The sequence below is a fragment of the Mobula birostris genome, chromosome 7 (assembly GCF_030028105.1).
Source record: "Mobula birostris isolate sMobBir1 chromosome 7, sMobBir1.hap1, whole genome shotgun sequence".
In the NCBI taxonomy this organism is placed as follows: Eukaryota; Metazoa; Chordata; class Chondrichthyes; order Myliobatiformes; family Myliobatidae; genus Mobula; species Mobula birostris.
The window spans coordinates 41,069,696-41,090,462 of record NC_092376.1 but is presented as its reverse complement, the minus strand read 5'-3'; the positions used below and the strand labels follow the sequence as shown (position 1 = coordinate 41,090,462).

Here is a 20,767-nt window from a genome sequence, read left to right as displayed (position 1 = left end):
TATATTCTTAACTGAAATCCACAATGTTGGTTGTAAAACATGTGGCAAACCACAAGAAAATAGGTAGAAACAGGAGTCACCCAGTTAGCCTCTATAAAGCTTGTCTAAACTTCAAATAAATCATAGCTACTTAGCTACTTCAGATTCACATTCTTTAGTGCCCCAGTCCAACAAAAATCCAGGCTCAAATGTAGCAGAGGACAAGATACATGAAGCACAAATTTAAATGTGAGACAGGCAAGAAATATGTTGCAATGTTCAAGCTGAAACATGCCACATTCCAGCAGTTGTTCACGTAGAAGTCCAAATGAAAATAGAAGCCTGCAGAAGAAGACTGAACATTTGATAGATGGGCCTTTGAAACAATTTTAATAGTTCCTGCCTAATTTCCACCAAGCAGGCCAGAATAACATAATCACTGTCAACGAATTAAGGCAGCATATTCCACAGACCCTGAAACGTTTATCTTGTCCCATTCCTAAATGTATTATACTGAATCTATACCTCTCAAAAACAGCCTGTCTTGCACCCGTTATATTCTTTCATTATTAAAAGTATGCCTAGAAAAGTAGTCCATAGAGACCATACGACTGTAGGAAAGAATTCAGCCATTCGGCCCATCAAGGCTGATTTATTTTCCTTCATATTTCTGCCTTCTCCCCTTAACTTTCGACACCATCACTAATCAAGAATCTACCAACTTCCGCTTTAAATATACCTAATGACTGCCTCCGTAGCTCTCTGTGACAATAAATTCCATAGATTCACCATCCCCTGGCTAAAGAAATTCCTCCTCATCTCTGTCCTAAAGAGATATCCTTCTACTCTGAGGATGCACCCACTGGTCCTAGAGCCTCCCACTATTGGAAACATCCTCTCTGTGTCCACTCTGTCAGTAGGGTTCAATGAGATCCCCCTTCATTCTTCTAAATTCTAGTGAGTACAGGCCCAGAGCTATCAAACACTCCTCTGTTTTCATGAAAAAGGCTGTAATTATTGTAATCACAGAGGTAACGCAGACTGCTCTTACCTTGTTTCACACACTTTTTTAGAATGGTACTAACAACCTTTTTCCATATTCACTGCTGAGGAAATCCATTACATCAAGTGAGTTATAAGATGACCTGGTGTTTTGTTTGCACTCTCTCACACACATAAATGCTTACAATATGTATTCTGTAAATTAATTTCTACTTTTTAAGTACAAATATGAAATGTGTTAGTTTAATTCATTTTAAAATCTAATTAGTCACTTATTTTGGATCAATTTCAGAGAGGGTCAAGGTTTTATTTTAGAACAAAGGTTATACTTTATAGCTTCCAGCATAATAGAAGGCAAGGTATGTGGGCCTTGAATATTTTTAAGCTAGCGATTATTTGTTGCTTACATTTCTGGGGTTGAATAGTCAGGAGCTCGCATCCTTGTGCCTTCTTTTAATCTTCGACAAAATTCCTCATCGATTTGGACTCCTGGGTATGGTGATGCACCTGAATCAGATATGTAAATAAGACCATGTTTTAAAAGTAACTACAAGGATAGAAATTGCAGATGATAACAAAACTATGTCAATAACAATCTAACTATAACAAATCTGCTTCAGAGTCAGATCTGACAAAACCTATAAACTGATATTGGCAAGTTAGTGGATGAAGAGGTAGAAGTATTAACAAACATTCATCTTATCATTATTTCCTATTAGGAAAATGTTCAGATTTAAGTACAACAATCACTGCTTTAAAACTGATGGATTCAACAAAAGTAAATGTCAAGAAATAACCCTTTTTCTGCATTAATACACATATATAGAAACCAGTATTATTCTGAACTAACTTATTACTGGCTATTTATAAACCCCAGAGAAGCTGACAAGAAGTTTGAGAAACAGGTAATTGAGATACGAGTATAAAGTCAAAGTTTATTGATATTGGTTTATTATTATCACATGTATCATGATACAATGAAACGCTCGTCTTGCATACTGTTTGCAACAGTAGCTGCTTGAGTGATGTAACTTCAGCCCACTCAGTCTGTGCTGGCCATAAAGTATCCATTCACACTAATCCTACATTAGTTCTAACCTTATGCTGGCCACATTACCATCAATTCTTCTCCCGATTCTGTGACTCATCCATTCATAATGGGCAGTTTACAGGACCAATTCACCTACCAACCTACACACCTTCTGGATGGAGGAGGAAACTAGAGCACCCGGGGCATGTGGGTGGGACATGAATTCTTCACATGTTAAACTAGAGCCATGTCCAAGACTCACCCAGTCCTACTCCAGTATACAGAGGTGTGTAGTGCTTAGTCAGTTACTTTTGAAAGGAATACCCAGAGATTTTTGCCCTCATACCTCTCTCCACTTCCTTTTGAATCTCTTTAAGCAGCTCATGATGTCATTTGTCTGGCTCTGGATGATTCTGAAGAACAGTACTATGAATGCTATACACATGACTGCTGTATATTATGCAGTAAAATACCAAACACTGGCAGGCAGCTAGTGTATTATAGCCTGGTAAGGTAGGAGCAAGCATTTGATCCTTTTCACAATTATACATTAATGATTAATGGACAATAAAATAAAGAAGAGTGGGACAAATGAAGGCCTAAGATGTCCATAGGAATGACTGAATAAACTAGGCTTTGAGAAATAGTTAGAAACAAGATGGAATATCACAATAATTATAGTTGGTCCCAGGACACACAGACCAAGATAAATTACTATTTGTTCTGCGTCTGAAAGTTCCATAAATATCTTGATAACTTCCACCAGCATATTCCCTTCCTTCACTGAATGGTGCTGATCATCCATGATCCAAGTCAAACAGCCAATTCAAATGACAGGCCTGGTTAATATCAGCTCCATTCTCAGTTTATATGGAGAAGAACAGAGGCACAGGCAGCACACCATTCCCCTCCTATCCAGAAGCTAACCTATCTAAGAACTTGAACATAGAGTCATAAAGTCGTAGATCACCACAACACAAAAACAGGCCCTTTAGCCCATCTAGTCCATGCTGAACTATTATTCTGCCTAGTCCCATCAATCAAAAGACCTCCAACAAAGACCTCCATTCCCCTTATCCAAACTTCTCTTAAATAGTGAAATCAAACCCACATCCACCACTTCCACTGGTAGCTCATTCCACATACTCACCACCCTCTGAGTGAAGAAGTTCCCCTCATGTTCCCCTTACATTTCAACGTTCACCCTTAACCCATGACCTCTAGTTTTAGTCTCTCCCAACCTCAGTGGAAAAAGCCTGCTTGCATTTAACCTACCTACTCTCCTCATAATTTTGTACACCACTATAAAATCCTCCCTCATTCTCCTATGCTCCAGGGAATAAAGTCCTAACCTGTTCATCCTTTTCTCTATAACCCAGGTCCTCAAGTCTCAGCAACATCCTTGTCAATTTTCTCTGTACTCTTTCAATCTTGTTGATAACTCTAAATGCACACAATACTTCAGAATAAGGCCTCAGCAATGTCTTACACAACTCCTGTACTTAATACCTTGATTTACTGCTTCAAATTCTCTTTAAAACCTATCTACATGTGATGCCACTTTCAAGGAAGTATGGATATATAATCTTCGATCCCTCCATTCTACTGCACTCAGTGCCCTACCATTCACTTCAAGTCCTACCCTGATTTGTCCTGCAACATCTCACACTTATCTGCATTCACTTCATTTGCTTTTCTTCAGCCCATTTTTTCAGCTGGTCCAGATCCTTCTGTAAGTATTGCTAGCATTCCTCACCACTACACCCCCAGTCTTGGTGTGCTCCACAAATTTGCTAATTTAGTTTACCACAACAAAAGACTCCACACCAATCCCTGCAGCACACCACTAGCTGCAGACCTGCAGTCAGTGAGGCAACCATCTACTAACACTCTCTGGCTTCTACCTCAAGAACAAAGTTGAATCCAATTTACTACCTCACCCTGAATGTCAAGTGACTGAACCTTCTAACCTACCTCCCATTTTCTTGTCAAAGGTCTTCCTAAATTCCATGTAGGCAACATCCATTGCCTTTCATTCATCAACTTTCCTAGTAACTTCCTTGTAAAACTCTTTAAGATTGGTAGACGTGACCTACCACACACAAAGCCATGCTGACAATCTCTTCCAATAACATTACCTACTACTGATGTCAGGCTCACCAGCCTTTAGTTTCCCAATTTATTTCTCATTATAGCCTTTGTTTGAAGAACAGAACAACATTAGCTATCTCCATTACTCCAGCACCTCACTTATGGCTAAGGAGCTTTAAGTACCTCTGCTGGCTCCTGCAATAACTGCACTAGCCTCACATCAGGTCCAAGGGAACACCTTGTCAGGCCCTGGGGATTTACCCACTCTAATTTGCCTCAAGAAAGCAAGCATAAACTATTTTAGAACATTTATTTTAGATGTATAAAGCCAACATAAGAAGCTAGCTGCAAAAAAAGGAGATGGATTGGAACTATGCTGAACCATGTGGCAGAGTCTGCTTGAATTAATACATTATGGCCTAGTAAATTTTATTTGGTTCTAAGCACTCTTCACTTACAGTCAATTGCTCTTAGATAATGTATTATTTCTCAGCCAGTCTCATGATGACTCATGGCTTGTATTCACAAAATATTCTTAAGTTGAGGGATGAAATTTGCAGGTTATTAATCATTTCAAAGTGATGGGATTAGTTTGAAAGCTCCAGAGACCCATATTCCATACTGACCTCAGGAAATGACCTTGTAGATTTTGCTCATTCTCTCCATAGCTACATAGGTTTCTTTTGGGTGCTCCTCCCAAAGATACATTAATAATTTAAATGGTAAATATAAGCTGCCCCCCTCAAAGAAATCACAAGGGAAATTGAAGGCTTATATGAAACTGAATACACTGCAGAGTTGGAGGGGATAAGGAAAGAGGTATGGTTCTAATGAGATTTTTCCTTTGAGTTCTAATGGAGTCAGAACTGAATGGCCTCATTGTGCATTGTTAGAAGGTAAGAAATGAAGGGTCTATTTCTATGCTTTATTTTTCTTGACTCAATGACTATCCCAGTGAAGACTGGCAGAGCTGCATAGAATGCAGCTTATGTCAGATCTCTTCACAGAGCTCACTTCACTGCTGATCACAATTGAGGAAGCCCAGAAAGCTCAGACCATTGTGGGGCTGAAAGGATATGGTTAGGGTGAGATTGAGAAGCAAGAAAGAGAATTTCAGAATCAGAAGACTGCTAAACTGTGAGTCAGTTTGGTTGAGCAAGTGAAGCTGCATGTGTCATTGTGCAGAATCATTTTAAGAAAAGAACTATTCATATTTCATATACCAAACCAAATGTCAGAGTCATAGAGACAAGAAATACAAATACAGGCCCTTCAGTCCAACTTCATGTTGACTGTGCTGCCCAGCAAGCTAAACTCATCTGCCTACATTTGACCTATCATCCTCTAAACCTCTTTTATCCATGGACTTCCCTAAATGGCTTTTAAATGGCAGTTCATTCCAAACATTCACCATCCCTTTTGTGAAGAAGCTCTCTCCAATGTCCACTTTAAGTCTCTTGTTTCTGAAGTTAAACCTATGTTCTCTTGTTTTTAGTACACTCTTCCTTGGAAAAAGACTACGTGCTTTCACCCTGTCTATGCTTCTCGTGAACATATATATATATATATATATATATACACACACATCTCCATCAGTTCTCCCATCAATATCCGATATTCAAAGGAATAGTCTATGCATCTTGCAGCTTCCTAGGCCCTTAAGTCTTGGCAACATCCTGGTAAATCTTTTCTAGTTTAATAGCATTTTTCCAATAGGTGACCAAAACTGTACAGAATTCTCCAGGTGTAGCCTCATCAACATCTTACACAATTGCAAGATAACTTCCCAACTCTTATACTCAGTGCTCTGACGAACAAAGGCCAGCATGCTAAACCCTTCTTTATCATCCTATCTATTTGTGATGCCACTTTCAGTTAACTATTTACTTACATTTATAGGATTCCCCTGCAATGATACAACGCAAGGCCTTACTATTCACTGTACATGTTCTACCCTGGTTTGATCTTCCAAAGTGAAATACATTTATCTGGATAGAAAGCCAATTGCCAATCCTAAGCCCACATACCAGCTGAACAAAATCTTCCTGTTATTTTTCATAACTTTCTGCACTATCTACAACACCAACTATTTTAGTATGATCTCACACTTACTAACCAAGCCATGTACATTCACAACCAAAATGTTTATATAAATTACAAACAACAAAGGTTCCAGAACCAACCCCTGTATCGCACCATTTGACACAAACCTCCAGTCTGATAAACAACCCTTGACCAACACCCAGTGCTTCCTACCACTGAACCAATTATGAATTCAGTCTGCTATTTCCCTCTGGATCCTATGTGCTCTAATCTTCCAGACTAGCCCGCCATGAGAGACAATAAGGTCCATATAAACAACATCCTCTGTCCTACCTTCATCTATTCTTTTGGTTACCTCCTCAAAGAATTCCAAAAGCTTTGTCAGACATGACTTCCCACACACAAAGTCATGCTGACAGTCCTGAATCAGACCCTGTTTCTCCAAATGTTGGTAGGTCCTGTTCCTCAGAATCCCCTTCCATCAATTTACCCACCACCAATGTCAGACACTCTAGGATATAGTTTATTGGCTTGTTTTTGTTAATTTGCTATAAACAATTTTGTAGGACATTTAGTATAAATTGGCATTAAAATCAACATGACATTATGAGCAAAATGGTCTATCCAGCACTGTACTGTCTCTATTCAATGTTCTAACGGTACCACATTAGCCACTCTGTACAAATGTTTGTACATGTCTGTATGAATATTCAAATTCATGTTTTATTAATATTGTGTACAATTTATGCATGCCAACTGTAGCCATAAAGAATCCTTTATCTGAGTATAATACATAGATGTAGATATTATGACATACCTAAGGAAAATATTTCCCACAATAAAACTCCGTAAGACCAGACATCACTTTGAGTATTGTAAACTTTGTCAAATATAGATTCAGGGGCCATCCATTTGAGAGGGAGCCTTGCCTGCAAATATTGATGATCAAGATTATTGACATGACTAGCTCCTTAAGCAAGTAATCCTTAAATTTTACTTGTCAAGTTATTTGCATCTTTTCAAATAATCCTTTCAAATGAACTTACGTCTCCCTTTCGTACATAATCGGGATCTTTATAAATATCTCGTGCAAGTCCGAAGTCACAGATCTTTACTACATTGTTCTCAGATAAAAGGATGTTTCTTGCTGCCAGGTCTCGATGGATGCACTGCAATAAAAGAGTTGCATTCTCAAAACCCATTTCCTCAATCATTGCCATGAGTTTCCTGATATCATTATTTATAAGGAAACTTACTTAGTAAAACCTCTTTGCCGAATGATAGAAAATATATAATTTAACATTTTTCCTGGGGAAGTAGACAGAGGTAAGTAGGATGTCTGCTTGAGTTCCTCAGAACTTGCGTAACAAATGTATTTGTTTTCTGATATCACAATTTGAAAGTAAGTCATTAAATGTAATAATTGTTCATTGCAGTTCTGGAGGGGAGGAAGAGCTGGGCGTCACAAATCCAGCCACATACTGTGCCTCTACAAATGCTTCAGCATAGCTTACGTGAACATTTCAACTTGGCAACAGATAACAGGTAAGAAAACATTCCTCTGTCATTTTTCCATGACATTTTCACAGTGCTACAGAACAAAGCATAAGATCCTCCGTATGTCATGCAAAGCAAAGGACAGAGGAAGATGTGCCAAATAATGAATGGGGAATAACACTCATTCCATTGACTATTGGCTCCCTGCCATAACTCTACCAATTACACTAGTTTAACCAAAATAACAGTTCAGATTTGTTCCAATCTATTTGTGATAATAGATTATATACAGTATTATATGTAACAATTCTAATACTTCAAAGGAGATGGTTACAAATGCTAGATATGTCAGAATTCTCATGTTTGAACTGGACTTTTTATTTAACTATTTACAGTTTTCTAATTTGAAATGTGATTCAATTTAAAATGTTGCTTAAATTTTGGGATGTTTAACAAAACATATAGAGATAATTAATATACAATAGACTGCTGCTGATGTTGATACTCATAAGCATGTAGTCTATAAACATAGTAACATAAGATAAAGGAGGTGTAGATCATTCACTCCCTTATACCTATCCAATTATTCAATAAGATCGTGACTGACCTTTCAGTCATCTCTATCATAAAACACTACTCTCAGATTCCTCTTTTCCCAGAATTTACAAACCTTCTACATAGTCACAACTTAATGGATAATTTCAAAGAATCGCAAATCTTTTTCTTCATTTCAGTTTTAACCAGCTGACTTTTATTCTCATTGTCTAGATTCCCCAGGCAGGTAAACATCCTTCCACCATTTATGCTATCAATGCCCTTAGGAGCTTTGTATCATTTAATGTTCATTAAAGTTAAAAGTTCAAATTTAGTTTATTATCAAAGTACATAAATGTTACCAAATATTATCCTGAGATGCATTTCTCGCTGTCATTCACACCAGAATGATGAAATACAATAGAATCTATGAAAAACTACACACAAAGACTGACAAGCAACCAATGCGCAAAAGAAAGCAAACTGCAAATACAATTAAAACAAACAATAATAATAATTATTATTATTATTAAATAATACTGAGAACATGAGTGGCAGAGTCCCTGAAGGTGCAGCTCATGAGTTGTGTTCAAATGCATTTTCATCAGTGGCTCTTGAAATTCATATACATAGTTTTTAACTAACTGATTAATCATGTAAACCATATATGTTTTGGTAAATAATAGCGGATCTTTCAGCATTTTTACCTTACTTCTTAATCAGGGTGTAGTAAATGGATTTGCTCATTCTGGTGGTTAAATGCGTTCCTGAATTGCCAGCACTTTGCTAACACAACTTCGTAGTGTTGAAATTATATCACTTTTCTCTCTGTTAAACACTTGGTGAATATAATGCTAATGCCACTCTATTCCATCAAAATAATCTGCAAATTTTGCCAAAAATACATTGAATACAGTTCATTATTTCGCACAACCTAAAAGGACGTTGGAACCTCTGTGTAGATTTCACAGCTACTGCTTCATTGCCAAGATGAATGCTGGGAACCAAGTTAGCATGTAAAACAATTTCTCTGTGGTAACCATAGCGTAACAACAGAAATGATTGCCATGACAATGAGAGAAAACATAGGGAAGGGCACATGATGTCCTCCAGCCTGCTCATGGCTTACTCTCCACTTCTTCCAATATGATGAACTGGCCTGATTAACTCTTGTATAAAGAAACAACATACAAAATGCTGGAGGAACCCAGCAGGCCAGGCAGCATCCATGGAAAGGAGTAAACAGTCAACATACCGGGCTGAGACCCTTCATCAGGATTGGAAAAAAAGATAAGAAGTTAGAGGAAGAAGAGTGGGGCGGGGTGGAAGAAGTACAAGGTGGCAGGCGATAGGTGAAACTGGAAGAGGGGAGAGAGTAAAGTATAGAGCTGGGAAGCTGATAGGTGAAAGAGATAAAGGACTGCAGAAGGGAGAATCTGATAGGAGAGGGAAGAAAGGGAAGGAGGAGGAGCACCAGAGGGAGGTAATGGGCAGGTAAGGAGATGAACTGAGAGAGGGTAAAGGGAATGTGAACAGTGAAAGGGGGTGGGTCAATTACCAGAGTCTGAGAAATCAATGTTCATGCCATCATGTTGGAGGCTACCCAGATGGGATATAATGTGTTGCTCCTCCAATCTGAATGCGGCCTCATCGCAGCAGTAGAGGAGGTCCTGGACTGACATGTTGAAATGGGAGTAGGAAATAGAATTGAAGTTGGTGGCAACCGGGAGATCCTGCTTTTTCTGGCAACAGAGCATAGGTATTCAGTGAAGCAGTCGCCCAATTTATGTAGAGTCTTATCAGTGTACAGGAACCACACCAGGAGCACCGAATACAGTGATGACCCCAACAGACTCACAAGTGAAGTGTTGCCTCAGCTGGAAGTTCTGTTTGGGGCCCTGAATGGTAGTGACCCCTCACCCTCCTCTGGTTTCACCTATCATCTACCACCTTGTACATCTACCTCCCCTTCTCCCCACTTTCTTGCTCTAACTTCTCCTTTTTTTCCAGTCTTGATGAAGAGTCTCAGCCCAAAACATCGACTGTGTACTTTTGTCCATAGTTACTCCTGGCCAGCTGAGTTCCTCCAGTGTATGTGTTACATAGATTTCCAGCATCTTGTATAATGAGATGTCCAACAGCAGTGAGCAAACTACCTCCTGATCCGTGATTAGTGCCTGTAAGTCATACTATTGTTTAATAAGAGCTGAAAACAGCAAACAGAATGTCAATGACCCAGAGCTTCATAATTTTTATTTCGGTTACATTCAAACCTTTCTTGATGCTAAGAATTCCATGCCTCGAGCCACCTGAAAACTGTAACTGATCAGGTCCTCCATAGTAATTGGTTGCTTGTGTAAGTCATCACCATCTATCAATTATTCGAAAAGAAAGGAAATAATTGTTAATTTTGAATTACTGTTGTTATCAGTTCAGTAATAAAGTTATCACTGCCTAGAGAACCATAAGATATAATTCTGTAATTTTAATGCAAATTATCTCTATATTCTTCAATCCCAGTGCAGCTTGAAAAGAAACAATCACATTCACGAATCCCAAAGAAACAGCTCATTCTAGATTCAATGCAGAACATCTCTGAGTTTGATCTTCCCTGAGCCTCATGAGCAACTCTAAACTGCATTCACTCAAGCTATCTGAGGCACAAACAGAAAACTAAAAGCTCTCCAGTATGTAACCTGGCTCACATGGAGCAAACCTTGAAAGGATATAACAATTTAATGCCCAATCCACAAATATGAAAGAAATATCTGAGTGATACTTCTGTTATTTGCAATGCAATTGCATGACTTAACCGTCTAAACATACAATTACTTTTGCAGCGCTATTTCTACATTGGTTATTAAAAGAAGATCTCTATGTATTAAGGTAATTCTTTAATAAGAAATCCCTACCAATTCCATTATATCCATTTATGCCTTGTATCAACAAAAAAGATTGAATATCAACAAAGATTTCAGCCAAAGAATATTATTTGATGCACTTTCACCATGGATGCTACCTGACCTGCTGTGTATTTACATTGCCTCCATTTATTGTTTCAGACATCAAACAGGTGCAATATTTTATTTTATGCCAAAAATAATGTTCTTTGGACTAATCTAGCAGGAACCATGGGATCAGTATTGCCACAATCAACTCAAACATACTTTTGCTGTATCCTCCTAAACCTACTCAAGATAATGATCCCAAATAACAAGCAATTACATCCTTCCTAGCCATTCATTATAGTTCACAATTGGCATTGTTTCTTATGATAGTCCATTCTCCCCCACATTCCTAGAGGTCATTAATCTTTCCTTTTTCCATAAAATCATTTTCCAGCAATCCTTTCTCAAATCTGCTGCATCACTGCTACATTTCTGTACTAAGTAACATGTAAATCGGTGTTCAAAACTGTTTTTTTTTCCATTTGTTATGCAACCATTTGCCTTCAACAAGTGAAATTACAAATCAGGAAATTATTCTGATTAAAAACACATCATGCACAAAAATTTAGTAGTGAGGTATAGGATAATATAAACTACTTTATTATGAAACTTCAAAGGTGAAAATTTACTATCTTGCAATGAATGAGTCATTCCAAATGAGTCCTTTCCTACAAGCTTTAATTTGCCTTCTCTTTCCATAGTCAAATTTGACTGCAACATTCCAATTTTCTTCTTTATTCTACACAAGCCACAAAATAATGTGATTTTACCAATTGCTCTTTGATACCTTACCGAAGTGATTACTTGTCTGCAAAATATCAAAGATATTTCCAATACAAAATAAAAACAAAAAGTGCTGGAAGCATTTTGGAGATTAGGCAACACCTGCAGAGAAAGTGGAACAACCAACTCGTTGAGATAGCTCCAGGTGGAACCACAAAAATGTTAGCAATGAACAAGAGTAGAGTCTGGGAAAAGTGGTGCAAGTAATTTACGGAAGAGAAAGGAAAAAGACCGACTCCTGGGGTAAGTGACAAAATCAGCAATAATGCAAAGCAAATAGAGCTGACAGTGGAGCAAACATGGTTGAAGGGTTTAAAGTTTCATTTATTATCAAAGTATGTATGCTGTATACAACTCTGAGATTTGTCTTTTCCATATATCCATGAAACAAAGAAAACCATGAAAGTCAGTTTAAAGAGAAAAAGTAAACCCACCCCACACAAAAAAGAACAGCAATAAGATTATCAACCCCCCCAACCCCCTCACCCACACAAAACGCAGCAAGAACATCAGCCTCCAAATCCTCCTTCCCTGCACAGAAAAACTAACAAAAGCAACAAGAACATTGACCCCCCCCAAGCCCCCTCCCCCCACAAAAAACACAACAAGAACATCAACCCATAAACCCCGCTTTTGAAGGAAATCAAGAATGGAAGTAGCAGATGTGTCATTACCGTAATACTTTTTTAAAATGTTGGATTACTAACATCCTGATTGGTCTAAGAGAAATTGAGCAATTAAGATTTAATTACATTCATTGTTAAATTTAAAGGATGTAAAATGCCTGGCTGAAAGGTTAAGTTGAGCTTTTTTGGAACTTTGTATGCAGCAAATGAAATGAAAATTAAATAATAAATGATTGAATGGTAAAACGTCCATGAAAGATCCTTAGCAATGAGCGTCATACTTGAACTAATTAGACCAGAGCTATTCGCTGGCTAGCACACATAGGAAAACAAGCAGTTAACTGCAATATTTGGCAAACAAAACTTTGTATTTCATTACATGAATCTTTGTGATACCTAATATCACTTAAATTTGAACACTCATTAGCTTTGTGGAATCTCTTGAAACAAAGTATACTTAAAGTATTAATTATTGTGTTTGTTTTGGTGGACTCCATTGATTTTCTCCAATTGGAGTGCTGAGCAAGGTTGAAGTCCACAAGGATGAGCATGTGTTCGGTGCCTTCTGCATGTGTCTGAGCGGTCTTCCTCTCCCTATCACTAACTGCTGTCGGATGAAAGTTCTTGAGATCGACATTGCAAGGATTGACTGGAGAGTATGAGGACTAGTTGTGGGGGACTTTAGGTTCATGTTGCATGTTTTCCTTGATTCTGGTAACTTTTCTTTTGCTGTTTTTGAGTGGTTTGATCAGGGCAATTGGTGTGGTCTGAGACACTTCAGCAAAGAATGCCTTCCCCTATGGTCTGCCATGGGCTAGAGGAACAACGCTGAACTGAACTAAACTGAATACAACTGGACTCCTGGTTTGATGTTTGATATTTTGTGTGTTGTTCGCTTGCTTTTTGCCATTAGCACAATTTGCTCTTTTTAGACGTACTGGGTGTTTGATGTTTTCTTCATTGGGTTCCATAATATTTCTTTGTTTCATGGCTGCTTGCGGGAGAACAAATCTCAGAGTTGTTTTCTGTATACATACTTTGATAATAAGTCTACTTTGAATGCAAATGAGGAGCGGAAAGCTCTATCGTCCATTCTTGATCTTTTCTCAGCATTGTCTCACTAATAAGCTGTTGGCTCTGTCGGAGGCTACAGTAACATTTCAGACCATTAGTTAATCACTGGTCAAAACATGGTAATAGTAAATCTGTAACATCTGCTAATATATGCTTTTTAATCCTGCCATGTTTGCTAACTCTGCTACACCCTTTCACCTCCCACAGAACAGTGGCAAAATAATGAAGTGAGGTTTCCTCCCTGCATTTCTGGAAAACTACATGCTGATAAGAACATTTTTTTCTACACATGGTACACATGTATTTTTTTTTCCTTTCCAAACTTGAAAGGTGTGTCTCCTCTTATTAAGAATATCCCACGGATGTTTATTAGATAGATAATCAGCAAGGACATCAAAGATACACATTCTGATGTAAAAATAACTTTGAAGGCTGTAAATCAGGAAGAAATCAGGAAGGAATCAGGTCTTACCCTCCTCTTCCTCTTCAACCTCACTTAGAGTTTTATCTTCATCAAACCCTGAGCTGCTGGAGCTCTCAGAGCTTGTGACACTAGCCAGCCTTCTCTTTTTCCCCTCCATGGGGATCTTTTCTTGAATTTGATTTGCCTGTAGTGTAGTTTCCTAGATGCACAATAGAGGACAAGAGCTTTAAAAATCAGTTGATATATTGAAAAATTAATAGCAAAGGTGCATCTAACACCAGTTAAAACCTGCAGCACCATTGATATCAACACAGTTCTATATTGCACAGCTAGTTCACGAAGTATTAAATGGGTTTCTACTGCATTTATGTTTTGTAAAAAGACAGAAATCATTTGCTGACATGAACGTCTTAAATATTAATTTTTCTTCACCCTTTTCTCCCACACACCACCAGCTCCCACCCTTATTACTCACTCTCCTCTGATATGGCAAGTAATGAAGCAGGCAGAGCATGCAGTCAAATAGGAGAATAACTCCTACAGAAATGTCATTGATCAACTGGAAAGAGGGTAGGAGGAAACAGATCATTTTTAAGTTTGGAGGCTGTGATAATTAAAGTAGCTGCATGGACAGAGCTGGATCTCTAGCCATTCACAGTCTGTATAACTGATTTTCCATGTTGGCTGAAAACACAGATCTGAGTGGGGATGCGTTAGTGGAGGAGGATGTACAAAGACTTTAGGGTGCTGATGAACGGGAACGACATAGCAGAGAGAACATAATGCAAAATATGAGGAGTGATCTACACTGGTAGAAATAAAATAGAAAGGCAAAGTTTTTTTTGTTGATAGTGTGAAAGCTATTGGAATCCAGATCCAATACCTGTTCTTGCTCATGAATCACAGCTAAAGTAGGCAATTAGAAGGGCAAACTGATGTGATTTTTAAATTTTTTGACTTAAATTGATGTGAAGCCAGAGGAGTCTCGGATCTCCTTTGGCTACCAAACACAAACAATATCTGTAACCAACAATGATAGCTTTCTCCAGCAATGATAGGAGTTCTTCAAACTATCTCCCTGACAACTACCCCCATCCTCACAAAAGAACACTCTAAACAAGATAGATGGTACAGAAAATGGTATTTCTGTCAAGGTCTAACAAGATAATCACATTCTGTGCCATCTTATCTAATGTGCAGATATTTATGAGACAACATTTTTTTTTGTAAGCTCCCATGCCTATTTTGTTCAGTGCAGGCAATATTTATGTCTATTTGATGCTTGAAAACAGCTTCACTGGATTTTGAGGCCTATTCTTCAAAACAGTAGGATGCAGATCCTTGCATGTAACTTGCAACATAATAAATTCCTACTTCTAATTGCAAAAGGGGACAGATCTTAGTACATTAGTTTTGAATATTTAATCATATCACTCAGTTGAGTCTTGCTTTAAGAAGAAAGAAAGGGCATAATATGTAGAATTTTCCAACTGTGAGTGAAAATACTCCATAGGTTGTAAACCCAGGAAGTTTTTAAAAAAATAAATGGTTATGTCTGTTCACCTTGTGCAACATGAAGTTATTCCTCTTGGTCTGAAGATAGTTGGAGAGGTTTCCATATTTGCAGTATTCAACAATCACCATCAAAGGACCTGTATGTAGAAAAGTAATACACAATCTGGATCAAATACTCTGGGATAAGACATGGACTAATTATCTAAATGTATATTTCCATCAAGAACACTGTCTGTCACTTCTGCACATCAGGAAATCAATAATGTGCTAATGATTTTGACTTATGCAGAAACTGGTTATGGAGCATCTCGGATTGCATTACCAAAGTTGAATTGCATCTTAAGATTTAAAAAATGTTTCTCCATAAGACAGCACTTTTGAAACTTCCAATTCATCTGGTGTCTGATGGTGTTGTTCCCACCAAATGAAATTTCTGAGAATTGGTACCAATGTATAACACTTCCTCCCTGTGCTCTGCTCTCAATATCTTCAGCTGCATGTTTTTTACAATCAGAATGCAAGAATTCTAGGCTCCAGCACTAAATCTCAGCATCTGATACATGTACGACAAGGTTCTAAGTCTACAAGTGAGAGCACTGTATGTTATGATGTACGTGTGGTAAATAAATTAATCTGACGTGAATCTGAACAATTTGCTTTGGAGTGGTGTTGCATTTTTTTTTGCAGGGAGGGACAGATTGACAATCCAAAGCACATTTGAGTCTTTTATGAGTTAAACAGTGGAGGTTCAACCTCCTGTGATTTCCCTGAAGTTACACTGGGAAATCTACCTGCTGAGCAAGCACCAGGTTAGATTGATTACATATGTTTCATTCCAGAGGAACAGCTCCAGGGAAGATTGTTGAGTGACAGATAATTTCAATTGTTTTGAAATTAATTGGGTTAACTTCTAAGAATCTAATTGCTTTCAGTACGTTGTGGAGTTTTATGTGTTTTATATTGTAAAACATTCAAATATGATTATTTCTGATAGCCCTTAATGGTTTTTGAATATTTATGAATATTGGAGACAAACGAATTTTTTGGAAGTTTTGACAGATGGTAAACTTAGTGTCATAATTTAGTCAGCCAGCAAGGTATTTCTGGCAACACACACAAAATGCTGGAGGAACTCAGCAGGCCAGGTAGCATCTATGGAAAAGAGGATGAAGGGTCTCGGCCCAAAACATCGACTGTTTACTCTTTTCCACTGATGTTGCCTGACCTGCTGAGTTCCTCCAGCACTTTGTGTGTGTTGTTTTGGATTTCCAGCATTTGCAGATTTTTTCATCTTTAAGGTATTCCTGGCGGTAGGTATTGCTGTTTTTCAAGGATGATCATGTGATATACAGTAGCAAGAACCGGCTTACTATCAAATAGCTTTAGAGTTGTTAATGTATGCCATCCATGCCTTTGAATATTATGATGGTATCTAAATATTGTGGATGATTGCAGCAGTTACTAACAATAACCCTAATCATTGTTTCCATACATCCTTTCATTTTCTTCATCTAATTATCCTCATACTCTTACTAGAAAGGATTTTTCAGGTCATTGACCTGATAGAAATTGTTCATGTGAAAGGTCATCACATTAAATGTTAACTCTTCATCTTTCCACAGACATTTCCTGGCCTTATGAATATCTAGCATTTTCTGTTTTTATTTCTGGTTTTCCGCATTTGAGTTTTCCTTGCTTTTTTTAGATCTTCACAATCACATAGTTATTTTAAGTCATAAGTAACCTAATTTTTTAGAACAAATGTATTGCTTTGTGCTATTAAATCCCATTATACTGGCATGGGAGTCGTAAGGTTACAAACCTCCATGGCTGGTGCATGCTCCCAATAAATTCACCACATTTAGGTGGTTTCCAATATGAATCAAGATCTTTAGTTCGGACATTAGAGCCTTATGTTCACTGGCTGTGGCCCCCTCTAAAAAGAAATTATTATTAAACAACTTAGAATAGTAATCTGAAATTACTTAATTTTCAATATCTATTTAATGAAAACATAGAGAAGCAAAGGCTCTATTATTGTACACAAGCACATTAAATACAAATACAAAATATGTACAGAAGGATTTAGAATAATTCCATAATGTTCCAGTTGTTTAATGACAGAACTAACATTTATTATTTTACAGACTCGCTTATCTGTTCTATTCCCTTTTACTACAGCATGCATAATTCAACAGGGTTTCAACAATTTCTTTTACTATGACTGTTGTGGAAGATGGACAGGATCCCCAAGAAAACCTTGGGGAACCAAATGAAAACTTACTGGACATCTTGTAAGTATACAAAGTCAGTGTACCCCAAAGGGATAAGTGGTGGTTAGGGAGAGGAGAGAAGTGAAGCAAAGGCACTTGAAAACTGGAAGTTCCTACATTTGAAATGGGCATGGCCCTGTGGTTTCTAATATGCCATGTGCATAACAACATACTACCATTGACAGTACTGATGTAACTCCCTAAAAAGTGTTTTTTTTTTCATAAATAAGGAGAGATGTTTTGTAAAGCATCACTGCTGCCACACCATCCACCACACTCTTCTAGTGGATACCTGGATGTCTCACAGAGACAGGCATACTCAGTGAGTGCCGATTGGTTGTCGTCTGCATCCATAAAGTCTGTAGTAATTAGGTGATAAGACAAACCCAGCAGGATCAATGCTAAAGTCATCATTTTTTTTGTCAATTCAACCATGGGAATTTTGGGGCTAAAATACTGGACAACAAAATTTCTGCTTTTTAATTTTAAAATCTACCCAATAGTGGCCTGATGGTATTTATATGAGACAATAGGTCAGTACAGTGGCATTACTTTTAGAGGTGCTGCCTTACATCTCTAGCAGCCCACATTCTGGCACTGTCTGTGTGGAGTTTGCATGCTGCCCCTGTGACTGTGTGAATTTCTTCCAGGTACTCCTGCTTCCTGCCATTCCCCAAAGACACACATGATGGTAGGTTAATTGATTGCTGTAAATTGTCCTTCGTGCATAGGTGGGTAGTAGAATCTCAGTGTGGAAGTTGAAAGGAATGACAGAAGAATCAACAAAAAGGCTTAGTGTAAATGGTTGCTTGATGGTCAGCAGAGACGCTGTATGCCAAAGGCCTATTTCTGTACTGTATGGTTCTATGATTCTATGACTATGAATGTCAAGGATATATTATAAAATCAGCTGGGATCATAAACTGTGGCACTCACTATGACAGTTTTGAAATATTAAAGACAAAATACCTTTCAGCATTTTAATGGCAACTGTTTTACATGTGGCTGATTTATTGATTCCAAAAGCAGAAGCTTCCACTACCTTCCCAAAAGCCCCACGGCCAAGTATTTTACCTACAGATCAGGAAAAGCAGTGTAGTTAATAACAAGATTATTTCCATTCTCTTTAAAATCCACAATGAAATAACCATTGTTGGACATATATATCACAGTAATTCAAATGAACTTAATTTTTATCAAGTTTCATCCAGTACTGTCACAGCGATATGGAAATGTAAGTAATGAAATATTGTTTTCAACAGAACACAGTATGTACCTTGAACATCACTACAAAAACAAATGGAATTTAAATATCATGGTATACACTGTTAAATATTTGTGGTATTTTGTTTTTAACCCTAAGTTCCATTGGCAAAAAGCCAAGTTAAAAGCCAGTTTTATAAAGACTGGTGAGTTTGGAATTTGATGTGTGTACAGAAAAGTTCAATATTTAAATTGACGTAGCTGGAGGTTTCATTTTGTTTTGGCCAGAGACTGAGTTCATTTCCAACCTACAAGTAACAAATGTTTAATAAAAAGAAAACCATTATAGATGACTACTGCAGTTGAGTTAATAGTTATCATACAAGGAAATCAGTAAGTCTCATTTGAAGAGTGCCATTTTATTGTTTCTGGAACAAATCTCCTTTTCCAGCCCTTTCAGAAAAATCAGATGGACGACAGAGTTGTAAATTATCTGTGAATTCATATGACGTCTATTTCAAAAAACTTTGGGACATCTTCAGAGGCAAAGTTTGCTCTATGAATAGAGGTGGATTTCTGGTCATGAAGAAGTGATTACTTGGCATCAAGAGCACCAGATCAGTGCTCTTGGTGCCAATAAAACAGAATGAAGCTGGAGCAAACATTGCTTCCACAATCCAGTTTGCTTCTCTGAAGGATTTTATTTAAATGCTTTTGTGGCACGTAAATTCATAAATTGCAGAGAGCAATTCATCAGTCTCAAACAATAAACGCCTTTGGAATTCTCTGTTCTAATATTAGTTTAACTTGTATTTTGAGCTTTGCGTCTAAAACAGCATCAGAAACTAAGTGAAGCATTTGTTTGAGAAAAATAGCTCAAAATACAGTCAATTCCACATAAACAGATATCTGATCACATTTAGAGCATTGACTGATTGGTAGGAGGCAACGGATGGGAATAAAAGGATCCTTTTCTGGTTGGCTGCCAGTGACTAGTGGTGTTCCACAGGAGTCGGTGTTGGGACCACTTCTATTTATGCTGTATATAAATGATTTAGATGATGGAATAGATGGCTTTGTTGCCAAGTTTGCAGGTGATATGAAGATTGGTGGAGGGGCAGGTAGTGTTGAGAAAACAGGTGGGATGCAGAAGGACTTAGACAGATTAGGAGAATGGACAAGAAAGTGGCAAATGAAATAAAATGTTGGTAATAAAATGTTCTCATTTTTCTATTTTCTACTTATGATAGATAATTTAATTTTTTAATAATTACTAAATTAACTATTTTTAATATTTTTAATATTTAATATTTGTAATCCAGGGAGTGTGAAGCACAGAATCAAGTATCGCTGTGATGATTGTATATTCTAGTACCAATTGTTTGGCGACAATAAAGTATAAAGTAAGTATAAAGTAAGTTAATAAGTAAGTAAAATGTTGGAAAGTGCATGGTCATGCACTTTGGTAGTAGAAATAAATGTACGGCCTGTTTTCTAAACGGGGAGAAAATCCAAAAATCTGAGATGCAAAGGGACTTGGGAGTCCTTGTGCAGAACACCCTAAAGGTTAACTTGCAGGTTGAGTTGGTGATGAGGAAAGCCATTTAGCATTCATTTCAAGAGGTCTAGAATACTAGAGCAAGGATGTGATGCTGAGGCACTGGTGAGGCCTCACTTTGAGTATTGTGAACAGTTTTGGACCCCACACCTAAGAAAAGATGTGTTAGCATTGGAGACGGTCCAGA

General features: G+C 37.6%; 1 protein-coding gene across 8 annotated transcripts in view; it reads right to left on the bottom strand.

Annotated features, from left to right (window-relative positions):
• Positions 1-20,767, bottom strand: part of flt1 (fms related receptor tyrosine kinase 1) — a 165,842-nt gene that overhangs the window by 35,686 nt on the left and 109,389 nt on the right. For 6 of the 8 annotated variants that reach the window (XM_072262967.1, XM_072262968.1, XM_072262970.1 and 3 more), the window contains 8 exons: positions 18,789-18,893; positions 17,369-17,482; positions 15,595-15,683; positions 14,080-14,230; positions 10,450-10,547; positions 7,192-7,314; positions 6,963-7,074; positions 1,389-1,488 (listed from right to left, as the gene is read on the bottom strand). In XM_072262967.1, coding sequence (XP_072119068.1) covers positions 1,389-1,488; positions 6,963-7,074; positions 7,192-7,314; positions 10,450-10,547; positions 14,080-14,230; positions 15,595-15,683; positions 17,369-17,482; positions 18,789-18,893 — 892 coding nt within the window. The remainder of the gene's footprint in view (positions 1-1,388; positions 1,489-6,962; positions 7,075-7,191; positions 7,315-10,449; positions 10,548-14,079; positions 14,231-15,594; positions 15,684-17,368; positions 17,483-18,788; positions 18,894-20,767) is intronic. The other 2 variants (XM_072262974.1, XM_072262973.1) reach the window with 1 other exon arrangement.